The 16,546-nt window shown below is 36.6% G+C and overlaps 1 protein-coding gene across 4 annotated transcripts in view; it reads left to right on the top strand.

Moving 5' to 3' along the window:
- The window catches only part of enah (ENAH actin regulator), a 99,068-nt gene that overhangs the window by 67,569 nt on the left and 14,953 nt on the right, over nt 1-16,546 (top strand). For all 4 annotated transcript variants that reach the window (XM_089118781.1, XM_089118780.1, XM_039691757.2 and 1 more), the window contains exon 4: nt 5,168-5,240. In XM_089118781.1, coding sequence (XP_088974907.1) covers nt 5,168-5,240 — 73 coding nt within the window. The remainder of the gene's footprint in view (nt 1-5,167; nt 5,241-16,546) is intronic.

Here is a 16,546-nt window from a genome sequence, read left to right as displayed (position 1 = left end):
AACATCACATTTAACCGGTTCACTGACCTGCACAATATACAATCAGAATCGTTTTAGAGCTAGAGGACTTATCGTTTGCCTCCTCATCTTAAAATGCAGTCCTTGACTCTAATTTCCTATTCGCGGAACCACAACTGTGGAATTAATTGGAAGGCTTGCGCCCATGTTGTGCAACTCATATGAGTGATAAGGGGATTTGTGTGTTGTATTTACAAGGTGACTGGGGGGCTGTGTGTCAGATGATGTTTGTTTTCCCCAAATGTTGCAGTAAAACATCGGAGGAGGAAAAAGTTGCCTTGTCTTTCAAGAACAGGTGGTGTATCAATCCTGGACTGATTGTCAAGCCTTTAGGGCACAATTAATGGTGCTTGCTGAGGGAAATATCCTAATTATAATTGCTCATATGTTTAAGGATTTGAACGATCACTTCATGTAAATTAGTTGGCCAGACCAATCGCTGTGGGACATTTGTCAATCAGCTGCTCTCTGTTTCTGTTTTCTGTTACTTTGTCACACCTTATGGGTTAATGTGACTATAATGTGGCTGTTTGAATGTTAAAATATTATTATTATTTTGGCCTTTTTTGGCCTTTGGTCGATACAATGAAAGTGAAAGTGGGGCCAGTGTTTCGTTTTTATTAATTCTTATTGTATGGACCAAAATAATCTTACTAAAGAAATTACTAAAGAAAGTAATACAGGTTTGGAACAACACGATGACTAAAATATTCCTTTCACTGTAAGCTCTGAAAAATCAATGCACTTATATGACTAATGTTTCCCTTAGATACATACTAGCAAAAACCAAGATTCTTGGAGGTTTACAGCAGAGTCATTTTCACTGATGAGATAATAGAGGTTGTGCCACATTAAAACATGTGGGTTAGAACATAATAAATAGTGTAAAAAATAAACTAAATTAAATATTAGAAAACGAGAGCCTATTAGTATTTGTTATATTAACACTGTCTAACAGCGACACCACCAGCGTTTATCTTTCCTCTCTTGAACTCAATGTGTGGTGTGACATTTTTAGCACTGATCCAACTCTGAGAAAGCTGCCCAGTGTATTTGTTGCTATTAGTAGTTGATGACATCATCTGATAATTTGATTCCATGCCCATTATTTGATCCCGTGGCTTTGGAGACGAGCTATGTATCTCCCCGTCAATGCTTAAAAAGACTTCCTGAGACATCTTTAATCTGTTGTGTGGAAAACATTTTTTTTTTCTCCAAATGTTTCTGAAATGTTTATCTTAAAATGTTCATCTTATCTATAGGTTTCAGAAGCTGAGTCTCAGTCCCTCTTTATCTGCATCTCTTGCGGTGTTTTTTCTCTAAAGGGTTAAGTCTACAAACACATCCATGTTTTTTCTCCACCCACCTGATCGTAATAGTTGTGATGTGATTGTAACATTGACCGCTTTACCCTTCGCCCATCCAGGCATGAATAATTGATCAGGTCCGGAAAGTGCAATAAGTGAACCACATCCTGCTCTGTGAACATTGTGGCAGAGCGTCTAACTGCCAAGCCTATTGGTCCGGTCTTATTTTACCACAGCAGTGTTTGCTTGGGAATAGCCAGAACAACATGCTGCTCTCTCTGAGATCTCATGGAGTCATTGATGGGAGTTTGGGAGTTGATGCGAGCGGCTCTAGCGCACTTGTTACAAGGGCACATAAAGACCAGGATGGACTTCTACAGTACATCTGCTGTCAGAGGAGGCTCGGTGGTTCTCTCCTCTCATGTAGGTGCTATTCGGACTCTTTAGCTTTCATGTTGGTCTGTAAATGGTCCATTTAGTAAGTAGAAACTTAAACTGAGCTGATGTTTTGAGTATGATCTTTGGTTTCACTGTTTTGTTTTGTTTTTAAATACTTTTTTGAAATTTCTAATTGTAAAGCTGTAAAGCTGCTTTGGAACAATAATGAACTGTGAAAAGCGCTGATACATTTGAATTGAATAGTGTTAAATAGTTGAATAACAGCTCATCTTTATTTGTAAGCTAAATGGTGCAAAATGCAAATACACTGGTGCAATATAATTATGCATACAAGATAAAACTTTTTTTTATAATTAACATTATAAAATGAAAAATAACAATTGTTACATAAATTATGTAAATAAAATGTTGTTTTTTAATTGTATTATTTTATTTGTGCATGTTTGTAGAGTAGGAAGTACATCGGAGGTTATGCTATCAGTGTGTGATCTAATAGCAGTACATTACCAAACTGGCTTGAAGGAGGATCAGTTCATATTAAGGCTGACACTGAGTGCTTTTGGACCGGAGCCAGCCTTTAAAGTGCTCAGATGGGTTTAAATGGGCCAAGTATGCTTGCCTTTGTGTCAGTGTTTTTAAATGGCAGTCATTGCACTTGGAAATCTCCATATAGTGGCCATAATAACCAATCAAGTAAATATTTGTACAATCTGACCTTAGTCTCTGGAGTGGCTAAATCTGCTGGCTCATTGGATTCTTTTTGGCTTTGATAATTTGTGATTAGCTCAACACATTTTGATAGTAATGTGTGTTTCTGTTTCAAGGAAGGAAGAGAAATGGAGGGTGCTTGCTTATATAACAGGGCCTTTTCATACACATTAAAGCTGGCGTAGGTGTGTTTTAAATGTGTTGAAGACAAAGGACGTTTGAGAAGGGAATTTGTAGAGTGGGTTACACCAACATGGACAATCAGGAATGTTTGGCTTTTTTAAAGGGGGGTACAAAACTGCTATGTTAGATTAGATTTGACAGATGACTTGATTACTGCTTGGCTTGTCCAGATGGCTCAGCTCTAATGTCGGATTTTTATCGTGGAGTCTTGTTCTGTAAGGAGAATTCTGCATTCAGACTTGTTCTGCAAGCCATTTCTTTTTGTTTATGGTGAAGTTGAACTTTGTTACTCGATGTGCATTGCATGCCATGATCTGCTTTGCTCCAACTTTAATATTGATAGGACTTTATCAAACAGATGTTGTTTTATATTATGTTAAATGCTGTTTTGCTGTTTTATGGTGTGTTTTTGTTCTAATATTATGTTTTGTAAATGTTGTGTTGTTGTTTTATGTTGTTTTTTCATATACAAATTTTTGTTTGTTTTTGTTTTGATGTTTGAAGTTTTATGTTTTGTTATATTTTATTTTTTTATTTTTTTTAGATTTTGTTATGTTGAGTTTTGTTGTTTTTGTGTTTTTTTAATGTTATGTTGTAACATTTGTGTGTAACAATGTAACATTTTACGTGTTTTATGTTTGTTTTGTTTTGAAAAAAATATTTTCAAGATTTGTTATCACATTTTATCTTTTGTCAAATCAACTTAAATCATTTATTTAGATCAGATAACTTATTATTTTGAGTTTCTGGTGATTAAATCAATCTTCTTCATTGTGTTAACTCACTTTTCCATTTCAATCAACTTAACATTTTAAGGCAACCAGGTTACTTACTTAATTTAAGTTTACCAACAATATTTTTTTACAGTGTGTGTTTTAAAAAAATGTTATTGTGGTATAAGAACTTTCAGATATTCCATGCAAAATGTGTAAAAATGAAACAAATTCACTTTGTCGGACAGAAGGTTTCAAACCTGATAAATGGACCAGACCTTTTGCTATGTGGCTAGACTATTTAGACTACCTCCCCCCACTAAAATGATCAAACTGCCGGAAAAAAAAGAGGTTAAACAGGTGAAAGCATAATAAAGGTTTTGTTTTTGTCATGCTGTGAGAAGCAAATAAACAGGAAATGGTGGAGGGCACATGCAGTCTGGTAATGAGCAGCGAGAGCCTTACCTCCAGACTCTACAAACAGACCTCTCTTACCTGCACAATGCTGCATTGATCGATCAGTCAATCGTGTCACGGCAGAGACCTGTCCTGTGTTTGTTCTAAGCTTTCATTCCAGCACCTGGCAAATGTAACAGGACCTCTTTACTCAAGAAAATATCAAGGCTTGGTTTTCCACCTGCATGATATATTCCCGGCATGCGCTCATCATTCAGTCTTTCTTTCTGGGGCTTGCACTGAAAATACAATTGTACATGTAAGTCAGAACTCAAAATAAAACATAAAAATCATCAGATTTTTCTGAAAATCTGATGTAAATTTGCTATTTTAATCCCTTATTAGCTTTGTCTGTAGCCTTTACCCATGCAATTTAAATGTCTTTTTAAATATTATTTTTATTTTATTTATTTTATTTTATTGGTTTATTTTATTTATTGTAAGAAATGTATAAATATATATTTTTAACAATAATAATAATGACAATAATAATTATTAATTTTAAAATTAATATAAAAAACATACTATAATCATTTGTTAATATGATTGTTTTTAATTTTATTTATTTGAAATGTATTTTTATTGTTTGGTATGGTTCTACAGTTATGAATTTGCTTGTATTTCTAACAAAGTTGAAATCTTTAGACAAGGATGATACAGTGTTACATATTGTTTAGTTAAAGTGACAAATATGTCACTTCAACTACATTTTCAGCATTTCGAATGCCCCCAAAGGGATACTCAACTTTTTTTTGGAAATAGGCTCATTTTACAACTCCCCCAGATTTAAACAGTTGAGTTTTACCATTTTCGAATGCATTCAGCCGTTTTTTTTTTTGATATTTAGAAAAATATCAGTAACCAGACAGTTTCTGGTCTCATTGACTTCCATAGTAGGAAAAAAATATACTATGGAAGTCAATGAGACCAGAAACTGTCTGGTCACTGATATTCTTCTAAATATCAAAAAATCGCCTGAATACCTTCGAAAACGGTAAAACCCAACTGTTTAACTCTGGGGGAGTTGTAAAATGAGCCTATTTCCAAAAAAAGTGGAGTATCCCTTTAAGTATTTCGTCTGGGCTCTGGCTCTGACTCTGTTGGTGCTTAGCCATCTTTTTAATGCACAGTGGCTTGAACTTCTGCTGATGGTTCTTTTTACAGATAATCTTTTCCCCTTTCCCTGATATATAATGTCCTAATTGATTCTTGCTGTCCAACACACCTGATCGATGCGCCATCACTCCATGTTACTCTCTCTCGCTCTAAAACCTAGTCTTCTGTTGCTCTTTTGCATTATTGATCAGATTTAAATGTCCTTAGTGCTTTACCATAAGTTTTCAAAACTGATGCTTAATTCAGATTTTTCCTCTCTTTCCACAGGCCCCCAGTTGCCAAGACAGACCCCTCAGGTGCAGAATGGCCCTTCGCCAGAGGAGCTGGAGGTGCAGAGAAGGTAAATACCAATGTTTAAGACACTGACTGCAGTTAATGGTACAAAAAGGTCTTGATGAGAAGTCACCCAAAGGGTTCCGTTCAGCTTAAATCAATCAAAAAGCCTGCAGATGAGATTTATTCATCATTTAAAGGTGTGATTAGGAAAGTATGTTTCAAGGTTCTCTTATGTTTTCCCAATACCAGTAGAACCATAATCTTGTTCTCATTTTTGGCTATAGTGTATTTGCCAAAATGTTTTTTTTAAGGTGCAAAATTAGTTTTAGTGTTGAAAATGGATTAGCACACACTTAAACACAAAACAACATGTGCACTCATAGATTCCGAGTTGACATCTGCATGTGTGAAGGTGAGAATATGAACCAGGTGAACCCTCACACTGCAGAATCAAACACAGATAGTGTTGCAATGTAATGTTAATGTCTGTTGGACTAAGTTCAGTTAAATCATCACTTTGAAGCTCTGAATTTGCTTTTTCATGAGCGTGTTTTCATCAAGAATTCTGTGGACTTCAAAGGATGACGGAGGCTGTTACTCACCCAGGTCTTGTTAATGAAAAGCTTTTCTGCAATGAGTTCCCAAAGGAAGCAGCAGTCAAGGTTGAGGCTGCTTTACTGGAATATACATGCTCAAAGCTCACAGCATCCTTGGCAGGTTTTTTCTTTCTACGTTTTCTTCAATAATACCGGGCTATAGATGCAACTTTTGCATCCTTATTAAATTTTATTGCAGTAAGGCTTAAAATGTTACCATATAGCAAAAAAGGCTACTATATGATGTGTAGTCATGTTGACTCTTTCCCTGACTGTGTTTTTGAAAAAAGTTGCTAGCCGCTGCCAGAATGTTTAATCATTTTCACAAAAGTTTCATGACCCCTAGAACTCGTTGTATGATTATTTGAATATGCAATATATCAAAAGAACAAACCCTCTTTTATCAACACTTGAATATTGGGTAAGTTTCATAAAAAAATATTAGAATAACACGTTTTTGTCAAAGACTACATCCAGATTGGAATTCAGAATGATGATCAAAACATAGATTGAGCTCATCATAATTTTAAGGCCTGCTAACTACCAGATGATTTTATATATATATATATATATATACACACTATATATATAGTGTTTATAAAATGGAATGCATGAAGCTAGAATAAAACTTTTTTTGTTGTTTAAAAGCAGAAGGTTTGTATATATATGTATATATTTTTATATAATTCATATACGCATTTTAGATGAACAACAACACCTTACATATTACAGTGTGTCGTTATTTATCTAACAAAATTAAAGCCACAATGGAGAAGCCATGGGTGACAAACTAAATGCATTTAGTGTGATTTAATTTTTATTAATAATGTGTGCCTCTGTGGCTTTTGTGGGTGCGTTAGCAGAAAATCATTACAAAGGGGCAGAAAGATTATAAAAACCATCCTTCTGCCCAATTTTTTCTTTACAAAATGTACATGACACATCACTCACAATAAGGACAGTGACATTTATTATGTAGAAAGGCCACCTTTTCAATTTGTGTTGTCCTTAATGACTTAATGAAAGTTATTATCATGTTTTGATGTAGAGTAGGGAAAGATCTTCTTTAGCTCTGTTACATGAGTGTTTCTCCATCAGTGATGTATAATTCCATGAGAAGGACCCAGAGGAGTCTGAGGCGCTCTGTAGAATACTGAACATGATCTCAGTCTTTTGATGGTGACTCAGCATTGGTCATGTCCTACTTTGCTACAGAAGAGATGGCAAATCTTCACAGGCTTTATCTGCAGAGCCCCTGCAGCCTGTGAAAACATTAACTATTGGTGTTTTCCCTGCGTATTGTAAGCCAGGCGAGGACACCGTTGGACACAGTTGTGCATCCTGCATAACAAAAAATGTTTGGCTGCCTTTTTCGCTCCTGACTAACGTGCTCCACAGCCTGAGGAGTGTACATGGATTCTGTACACTGCACACACAATACTTATTTTTAATAATTAGTGTGAAGTGTTCATCATGGCTATGTTTTTGAGTCTATTAAAATACACTCACCTAAAGGATTATTTGGAACACGATACTAACGTATACTAACAATGCCTAATTGGCACTAAGGGGCCTAAAGTGTGCCAAGAAAACATTCTCCACACCATTACACCACCACCACCAGCCTGCACAGTGGTAACAAGGCATGATGGATCCATCTTCTCATTCTGTTTACGCCAAATTCTGACTCTACCATCTGAATGTCTCAACAGAAATCATGACTCCTCAGACCAGGCAACATTTTTCCAGTCTTCAACTGTCCAATTTTGGTGATCTCTTGCAAATTGTAGTCTCTTTTTTTTCTATTTGAAGTGGATATGAGTGGTACCCGGTGGGGTCTTCTGCTGTTTTAGCCCATCCGCCTCAAGGTTGTGCGTGTTGTGGCTTCACAAATGCTTTGCTGCATACCTCGGTTGTTATTTCAGTCAAAGTTGCTCTTCTATCAGCTTGAATCAGTCGGCCCATTCTCCTCTGACCTCTAGCATCAACTGCCGCATACTGGATACTAGATACTGGATGCCGCATACTGGATGTTTTTCCCTTTTCACACCATAATTTGTAAACATTAGAAATGGTTGTGGATGAAAATCCCAGTAACTGAGCAGATTGTGCCCGTCTGGCACCAACAACCATGCCATGATCAAAATTGCTTAAATCGCCTTTCTTTCCCATTCTGACATTCAGTTTGGACATTCATTCAGAGATTGTCTTGACCAGGACCACATCCCTAAATGCATTGAAGCAACTGCCATAATTGGTTGATTAGATAATTGCATTAATGAGAAATTGAACAGGTGTTCCTATAATAATCATTTAGGTATGGTATGGACAGTGTCTGCACAGAATTCACAATTCGATTTTGATTCTCAACTCTCAAATTATTTCAGATTGATTTGGGTATAGATTTCATTGTCTATTTGACTGACATACAAATGAAATGGCTTAAGTTAAATTTTGGGGTGAACTATCCCTTTTATATAAATTTGAAACTATCATTCATACATTCTAACACATTGTGTTCATCAACCCAGGTGTTCTAATGTACATATAGTGGAAATGCTCCATATAAGGATATTTTCCTCTGTCTGTGAAAGATCATCCAGAAAGTGAAGGGCTCACATTCTCTGAAAGAATGTCTTTGAGTGCGTGTAATGGAGTTGGCCTGCTGCCGCCCACCCGGCCGGCCATGGCGTGCCGGCCCATAGCCATATTTAGCTATTGCAGTCAATGGAACCGGGTGCATGCTTACTCTCTGATGTCATCTCATGATGCAAACCTGATACAATGCGGCTGAGAAGGAGAGCAGAAGAAAGGAATGGGAAGCAGCAGGTTACTCACAGTCATTTATAAACAGCCATCAGGGCATCTGCATACTGTCAGATGATGAATTAGTAGTGCTGTCAGACAGACCAGGGGACTCTAGTGGTGTGAATGAGATTTGTCAAAAGGCTGCTTAGGTCACTATATTATACAGTAAGTGTCACATGGTATAGGAATTTGAGTTTCTTCCGAAGCACACCAGTTGATTTTCACTGAACGGTCACCTTGAAAAAGTCACCACTTCAGACCGCCTTTAAGTGATGCATCTGTGAAGAAATTGTTGTTGCATGATATCCTAATATTCACTGGAACAAATATATTAATGCAAGTTTGGAACTTAAGAAGATTTGTCACTCAGTCTTCTGTGGTTTCACATCTTAATTCTTTTAATATGAGTCAACAGTGTCAAGTGTCCATTTTTGTTTGTTTGTGCAAAAGAACCACTATGTTTGAGACCTAGAATGTTTCTTCCTAGAGCTATTTTTGTCTTTTAAATTTGTGGAGTGCTTTAGTACACACATGCTTTGAATTAGAGGCTTGAGCATTTTTGTAAACCTCACAATGAAATGATGACTAAAAAATTCTCTCACAACCTCAAAAATGGTGCATTTTTACCCTTTTTGGGTTGAAGTGAATGCCGTCCCTTGTACTTAAACATGCTACGTTTGTGTTCCTTTTCACCAGGACATACTGATTATTTTTCAAGGGATTACGTGTACAAAGATATTTGATTATTTTTTTTTCTTCCAAGCTGTATTAACTCCATTTTCACTCCAGCAGGACCACAGTGACATGTGGATCGCCTCGTGTCCTGTGAGCCAAAAATATGCTAGTATTTGATTAAAAAGACATGAAATGGCATAAGAGACATGAATGGAGGATAATAATAGCCAGAAGGACGCTGATGCAGGTTTGCTGCTCTGCCGGCTTTCAGCACATCTGTCAGGTGGAGACACAAAAGCCCATTTCCCCAACCGTATCCCGCTAGCAGGGCGAGATTGGAGCCACCACCTCATTAACACACTGATGGAATCATTTAAAGCTGATCGTCATAATCATCGCCACTTCAGCACAATAATGCGCCCAGATCGCTCGGCAGCCACGCCCGGATATCCGTCATCTCTTTATGAATGACTCTTCATCTATAGAAAGCCCTCATCCTGCTTTCTGAGCTCCTTCGGGATGTCCTGCACCGCCCTCTCTGCTCAAAGATGTTCCTCCTTCTGTATAGGGGAGAATCAGAGAGCCTTAATCTGTTGAAATTTTGGAGGAAGCCTTGCAAAAGACCATATGGCTTAGCTTGGACGCAGCCAACATTAACCAAATTGCTGGGCTTTTCCAGGAGAGAGGGGAATTGCACATGCCGAAAAGATGGTGCTCATTCTGCTCACTTTCTCACAATGGTCTGTCATTGTTTAATCAATGTTGGCCTCTTTTCTACATTTAATTAATTTTTTTTAAAGATTGCAGTAATTTTCCATGTCTTTTGGACTACTTTTGCATACTTATAATTTTCTTCCACATCACCAATGTTCATTCATGATTTTGGTGTTTCAAGTGGGAAATTATATACATAACTCTTCACTTTACATCTTTATGCGTTTTAATTAGTCTTTTTTTTTAAAACTTGTTATCAGGATATGAAGAGTTCAGATGCAAAAGCCTCTAAATGCCATTTGAAATTTTCTTCTTTAATGATGATTTTTATCAAGCTTGTATATTTAAGTTCAGTGATTTCACTTAAATGGCAATGATAATTACCTATTAATTGTTATTTAAGTGAAATTACTGAACTTAAATATACAAGTTTGATAAAAATCATCATTAAAGAAGAAAATTTCAAATGGCATTTAGAGGCTTTTGCATCTGAACTCTTCATATCCAAGCTGCATTTGTTTAAAGCAATACTGTGTATGATAATAATACAACTTGCTTTCATTAATTGTATATAACTGTATTTGAATAGAAGTGTATATTTGTGTTACTATACTCACAGACTTTTTAATTTTATACTCAAAACAAGTGAAAAAATATTCCAGTGCACAGTAAGACAAGATAAGTTTGTATTTAAGGATAGTTCACCCCAAAATGAAAATGTTTTCATCATTTATTCACCCAAGTTGGTCCAAACCTGTATAAGTTTATTTCTTCTGAACACAAAAGAAGATATTTTAATTAAATAATGATAGTAACCTGACAGTTGATGGGACCCCATTGACTTCCATAGCATCTTTTTTTTCCTGCTATGGAAGTCAATGGCTACCGTCAACTGTTTGATTACCAACATTCTTTAAAATAATTTCATTTGTGTTCAACAAAAGAAAGAAATTCATTCGGGTTTGGAACAATTTGTGGGTAAGTACTGACAAAAGGATACGTTTTCTGAAGATAATGAAGATATATGTAAGATTATCTTCTTTCAAAGATTTTAAAATATTTTTACTGGAACATTAAACATATACTTAAGAATTACATTTTTTTTTTACAGTTATTATACTTTTTTATGCACTATATACAGATTTTTTTTTTTTTGATTAAACAAACTAAAATCTGCATGTACTTTTTTTCTGCATTTTGCATTATATTATCCCCCTTTTTTAAAATCCAATGAAGTCATACTGCCTTTAGAATCTGTAGTAAGTTGTTGGAAGACATTCTGAATCAGGCTGTGAGCCGCCTACACTCCCTTATCTACTGTTTCCTTGGTAACTGATGTCAGGAACGGAGACGCCAATAAATGGATCTGCTGCATGTTTCCCATCTTCCATGCTCGAGAAGGGGGTGTGAGAGAAGGAAAAAGTAAGCAAATGTTGCGTTGCTTGTAGTGTTTCCTCTATTCAAAATGCTCTAAACTAGTGCAGATTCCAAATTGCTATCGCTTTGGCCTGCTATTTGATCATTTTTACAGGGACTTTTTTACTGGGGAGGTTTAACTTCTCCTTGAAAGAATACTGAATGGCCCTTTGACAGATGTCTGGGTCTGCTCCAAAACATGAGAACAATCCCAGCTATGCTTCATTAGGTCATTGTGGTGGAACAAGAAAACATACCTTTAAATGCCTTTAAGTTCCACCAGTTTTCTTGAAAGGGGTTATTATGTAAATGCATAGAAATGTTGAATAACCAGGGTGCTGGTTATCTCCGACATGATCTTAAAGAGATACATGCATACATACAATTCAATTCGCATACAAAAAACGCCTCTTTAACATGAAGTTATACCCCTCAACCCAATATTTTGGCCCCTTCCGGTCTCTCGCCCGAGAGCAGATCCCGCTTCTAATTTTAAGTGTTTGTGCTTCTCGTTATTTTCAGAATGTTGTGATCTATTGTGCCAGGGAATGCATATGTATCCAATGTGACTAGGCACAAATAAAGCACTCAACCGAAATGGTGCGAACAGGTCTGGGGTGTCGTTCTTATTTAAGAAACAAGGAGCGCACACATTTGATCCAATAAATCCTTTTTCCTGTTGGTCAAGCGCCAGTTTGGTTAGAAGTGATGTTTGTTCTGGGTTTATTTTCAGCAGCTTCCGAAAACAAGAAGCCCTTGATATTATTATGACCCCCTCCATCCGTGTAAGATCGCTGGGATTGCACAGCGATTGCATCATGGACAGTTAACCTCACCTGACCCGTATGTGGCATGACCCATCCTCGCTCTCATGTTTAAAATTAAATATAGACCTTTAATATCACATGTCCATTTTACCCTTATTTTTCTTGCTTGCTTGTTCTTATACCCTGTTCGAGGGGTGACTTATGGCTGGCTCTGCTGTGGCTCCCGTGAACTTTTGCGGTGGTATATCACCACAGACATGAACGAGGCTTCCTCTGCTCTTTAATTACATCTCTGAGAGCATGGCTTAGGCTCAGCAGGGATTTTGGGGGAAGTGGGACACGCTCTCAGCAATCCACCCCGCAACGGCCTTTCGTAATGGAGTGGCTCAGAATACGTCCTCTGGGAACCCCGGTACAAGAACAACTCTGAAACAAGGCAGCTAAATTAAGCACATATAGAGAACTTGGGCAGTAGACTAAGCATATGGAAGCTCTTTTTGGAAGGTCTTCATAAGTAGATCTTGTGGATTCATGGTTAGCTCTATATATTTTTATTCCTCTCGACTCAAGCCAACTGCACTTGTATCAGTTTCAGATGTTGAACAACTGACCCTTTGCTAAGCCCCGACCCTTGGTGCAATTGTCAAATTCGCTCAAAGTGGTTAAAATTGACCTTAAGGGGAATAAATGACGGACAGCCCAAAATAGCCAATCTGATGGTACGTTTACATGACAAAGTTTTTCCTTTGCGTTTTTTTTTTTTTTGGTGTACAGACGGCAACGTTGTCAAAACGATACCCCATTCACACGGATCTGAGAAAATGATTTAAAACGCTATATTTATGCATTGTAGTTGGTGATGGCCCTTTGTAAAGAATCACTTTGAGCCTATAGACGAACACATAATACTAGGGATGCACAGATATAAACATTTTGGCCTATACCGATAACCGATAATTCTTTATATTTGAAAGCCGATAACCGATATATCTGCCGATAAACATAAATCCAAATTTGGATCAAAAGTCTCACAATTAAATCCATGTCCCAAGCCCACAATTATAATGATGTTCTCATTATAGTGTTGTATAGCCGATATGACAGATTTGCGGTGCGCATGTTGTACCGAACCGTATTTTCATTTTTTTTACATCGTATTTCAAGAAATTCAAAAACATAAACATTGCTCAACAAGTGTCTCAGCTGAAGAGAATAATGCTTTATTTATCGGCTTTAATATATCAGCCACATTTTCTTACCAGGCCGATAACAACAACATTAAAAATGAACATATATCGGCCGATACCGATATGCTGGCCGATATATCGTGCATCTCTACATAATACGCATGTGCCTGACATCACCTTTTTAACAAATTTTTAAACACAGTTTGTGTTTTCAGGCGCCTCAAACGCTGTTGTCATATAAATAAACGACCAAAACGCATAGCAAGTGTTTCGTTTTTTGTCTTGTGAACAGCCCCTAATCGTTGCACAGAGAAGCCTTGTTGCTTTCGGCCATTTTGTTTGTCAAGCTTTCATTTTGGCAAATTTGTTTAACTATGGTAAAGTTGTTTTATGGCATGTGTAATTTCAATATCCAGAGTGGGTTATTAAGTTTTGTTCGTTCCATTCCCGAAATCCCCTGGTAATCTCAAATGCAAGTGGTGGATCAGACTTGTCTCTCTTTATTGGCCTTTGTTCATTTTAAACTTCTGTGATTCCGCAATCTTCACTCCATTAAATAAATAAAATAAAAATAAATAAAAAGACAGTGTGTGTGTGTGTGTGTGTGTGTGTGTGTGTGTGTGTGTGTGTGTGTGTGTGTGTGTTTGGGCAGTTTTCATTAACGCTACTTCCAATTTAGGAAATCATTTGTCATTTTGTTTGACGGACATTGAGTATCCTACCCTATCTCACGACCAATTTGTACGAATTCGTACGAGTGATTAAAAAGTGGCTAATTCTTACGACCTCACTCGTATGAATTCGTACGATTTGTCTAAACCCACGTGATGGTTGGGTTTAGGGGCAGGGTCAGGGGTAGGTCATTCGTACAAATTCATACGAATTGGCCAATTCGTAAAATATACGAATATATACGAGTGAGGTCGTATGAATTGTTACGAATGAGCCACCTCGTAAAATTCGTACGAATTCCCGTGAGATCAGGTTGGAGTATCCCTTTAAAATTAGTGGGTGTAGTTAAGTAACCACTGTCATAAGGTATGTTGAATAGACATTGTCCTTACAGGTAGAATGTAGTGAAATATTGCAAAGCATTTTCTCTTGCTGCTTTTACTTTAAAGATATTAAATTGTTCAATATTGCAATGAAAAACCAAGTCAGATTCAAAGCAAACGTTGATCAGATATCTGAAGAGAAAAGCCTAATTTGAAAAAGATTCCAAGTGCTAACACTAGTGTAAGTGAACAGAAATACTACCTTTTCAATGTTTTATGGTACTGTATATTCTTTAGGTCTGAGATTTAGGTTGGTTTCAGTGACAGGACTGATGATACAGCAGGAGTGAGTGACTATATCGTAGCAGGTGTGATCGTACCAGTTGGAGCCTTAGGCGTAAACGTGCTTTTCTCAAGGGGTCTTTTAAGCGATTGGGGTGTGGTTTTTCCCATCTTATTCTTTTCTTGGGAAACTTGTGGAGGCATGGTGTTAGTGTACCTGAGCGGATATGTGTCATGGCGATGACTCTCATACTGAGTGAAAGGTGTGCCTGGCAAGGTCCCAGGAAATGATATCATATACGCCCATTCATGTAAAAAGACATGTGGGGGATTAGTTGACAGATGGGTAGAACAGGATCACCTGTCTTAATGCAAACCACAATGACGAAATTGATGTGTCTGATTATTTGTCATCCAGTTTCCCATGTCAGCTGAAATCTGGCACAAAATGTATTTAATGAGCACAAAAGGAGGTCCTTAATGGTTATAAAATTTATAGGGATAGATCACACAAAAAAAAAAAAAAAGGTTAATGTGGATGTCTTAAAGGAGTAGTTTCCATTTTAAAATCTTAAAATGAAAAATGTAATTGTTTACTAATGTTTCCTCCCATGGAACGCTTTTTCTTTTGCCATTAGAAAAGCCCCTATGCTGGACTGTTTTACTAGTCATTTAAATAACTTCAAAATCAATTTGATTAGGAACTCTTTGTATTTTGTACTATATTACCAACCTGTTAAATTGTGTGAGTGCGTGCATGATTGGTCCTGGTAAACCCTACATTACGGGAACAAAATATCCCGGACATTTTTTATCACCATGAGGAAAATGGCTTATAAACCATACAAGTGATGTTTTTTGAAAATGTCGAAATGCAGAATGTAATTATTATTATGTAAATATTATATTTCTGTGTGTGTGTGTGTATATATATATATATATATATATATATATACACACACATATACATGTATACTGATTATACACACATTATACACACATACATTTATAAATATGTATATAGCCTATACACCTATATATTTGTGTATACGTGTGTGTGTATATACAGATATATATATATATATATATATATATATATATATATATATATATACACACACACACACACACACACAGATTATGTAAACAAACTTATGTTGGATGCGATAAATTGCTTTGACAGCACTAATTTATTTGATTTCTTTACATACATTATATTATTATTATTGTATCATTGTGTTTGGAGTATTATTACATTTTACAATATACAATGTTTATTTGGTTTGTAGCGCTTTGGGTGTGTGAAATTTATTATAATTATTATAGCAAATGGGTTTGGAACAACATGATTGTGAGAAATGACAGAATTGTCCTTTTTGGGGGGGGGGGAATGTTTTTTTTAAAAAGAATATTGTGGAAATTGTGTACAAAAACCTGGACGATAAACTCCCTATAAGTTTAACCTTGACGTTAAACTCCCTATACTACACCTTGTCCGCTTTATGCTGTTAGACTCTTTGCTTTTGATTTGCTTTCATTCATGAATGTTCTTCAGTTTGTTTGGTCCCTGTCTTCAAGTTAAGTCCATCTGTCCAGTTTCAAAGCCAGAGCTGCAAACAGCCTGTTTTTCTTCATTTACTGTGCCTGCTCTCCACAGTCTAAATGTATCTGGCTCTCTAATGTAATTACACACTGGAATTCTGTGCTGGATGCTGATTAAGCACAAGAGGACTGACAAGCAAATCTTTCATAAACCCTTACTTAGCAGAACATCTGCAAACGAGCTAGTCTGATGCTGAGGTTGGCACTTCTCGCACCTCTTGTGACCCGTATGAGCGTGCTGCCATCTAGTGTATGATGTGATGTACTGCGATTTTAGTGATCAGCTGTCTCCGTATCTGGAAGAAAGCAAGTCATTTTTGTATATTTT

Source organism: Pimephales promelas, chromosome 13 (genome assembly GCF_988280905.1).
Source record: "Pimephales promelas chromosome 13, fPimPro1.hap1.1, whole genome shotgun sequence".
Classification (NCBI taxonomy): domain Eukaryota; kingdom Metazoa; phylum Chordata; class Actinopteri; order Cypriniformes; family Leuciscidae; genus Pimephales; species Pimephales promelas.
The sequence above is the reverse complement of the archived record's forward strand: the minus strand, read 5'-3'. Positions and strand labels throughout refer to the sequence as shown.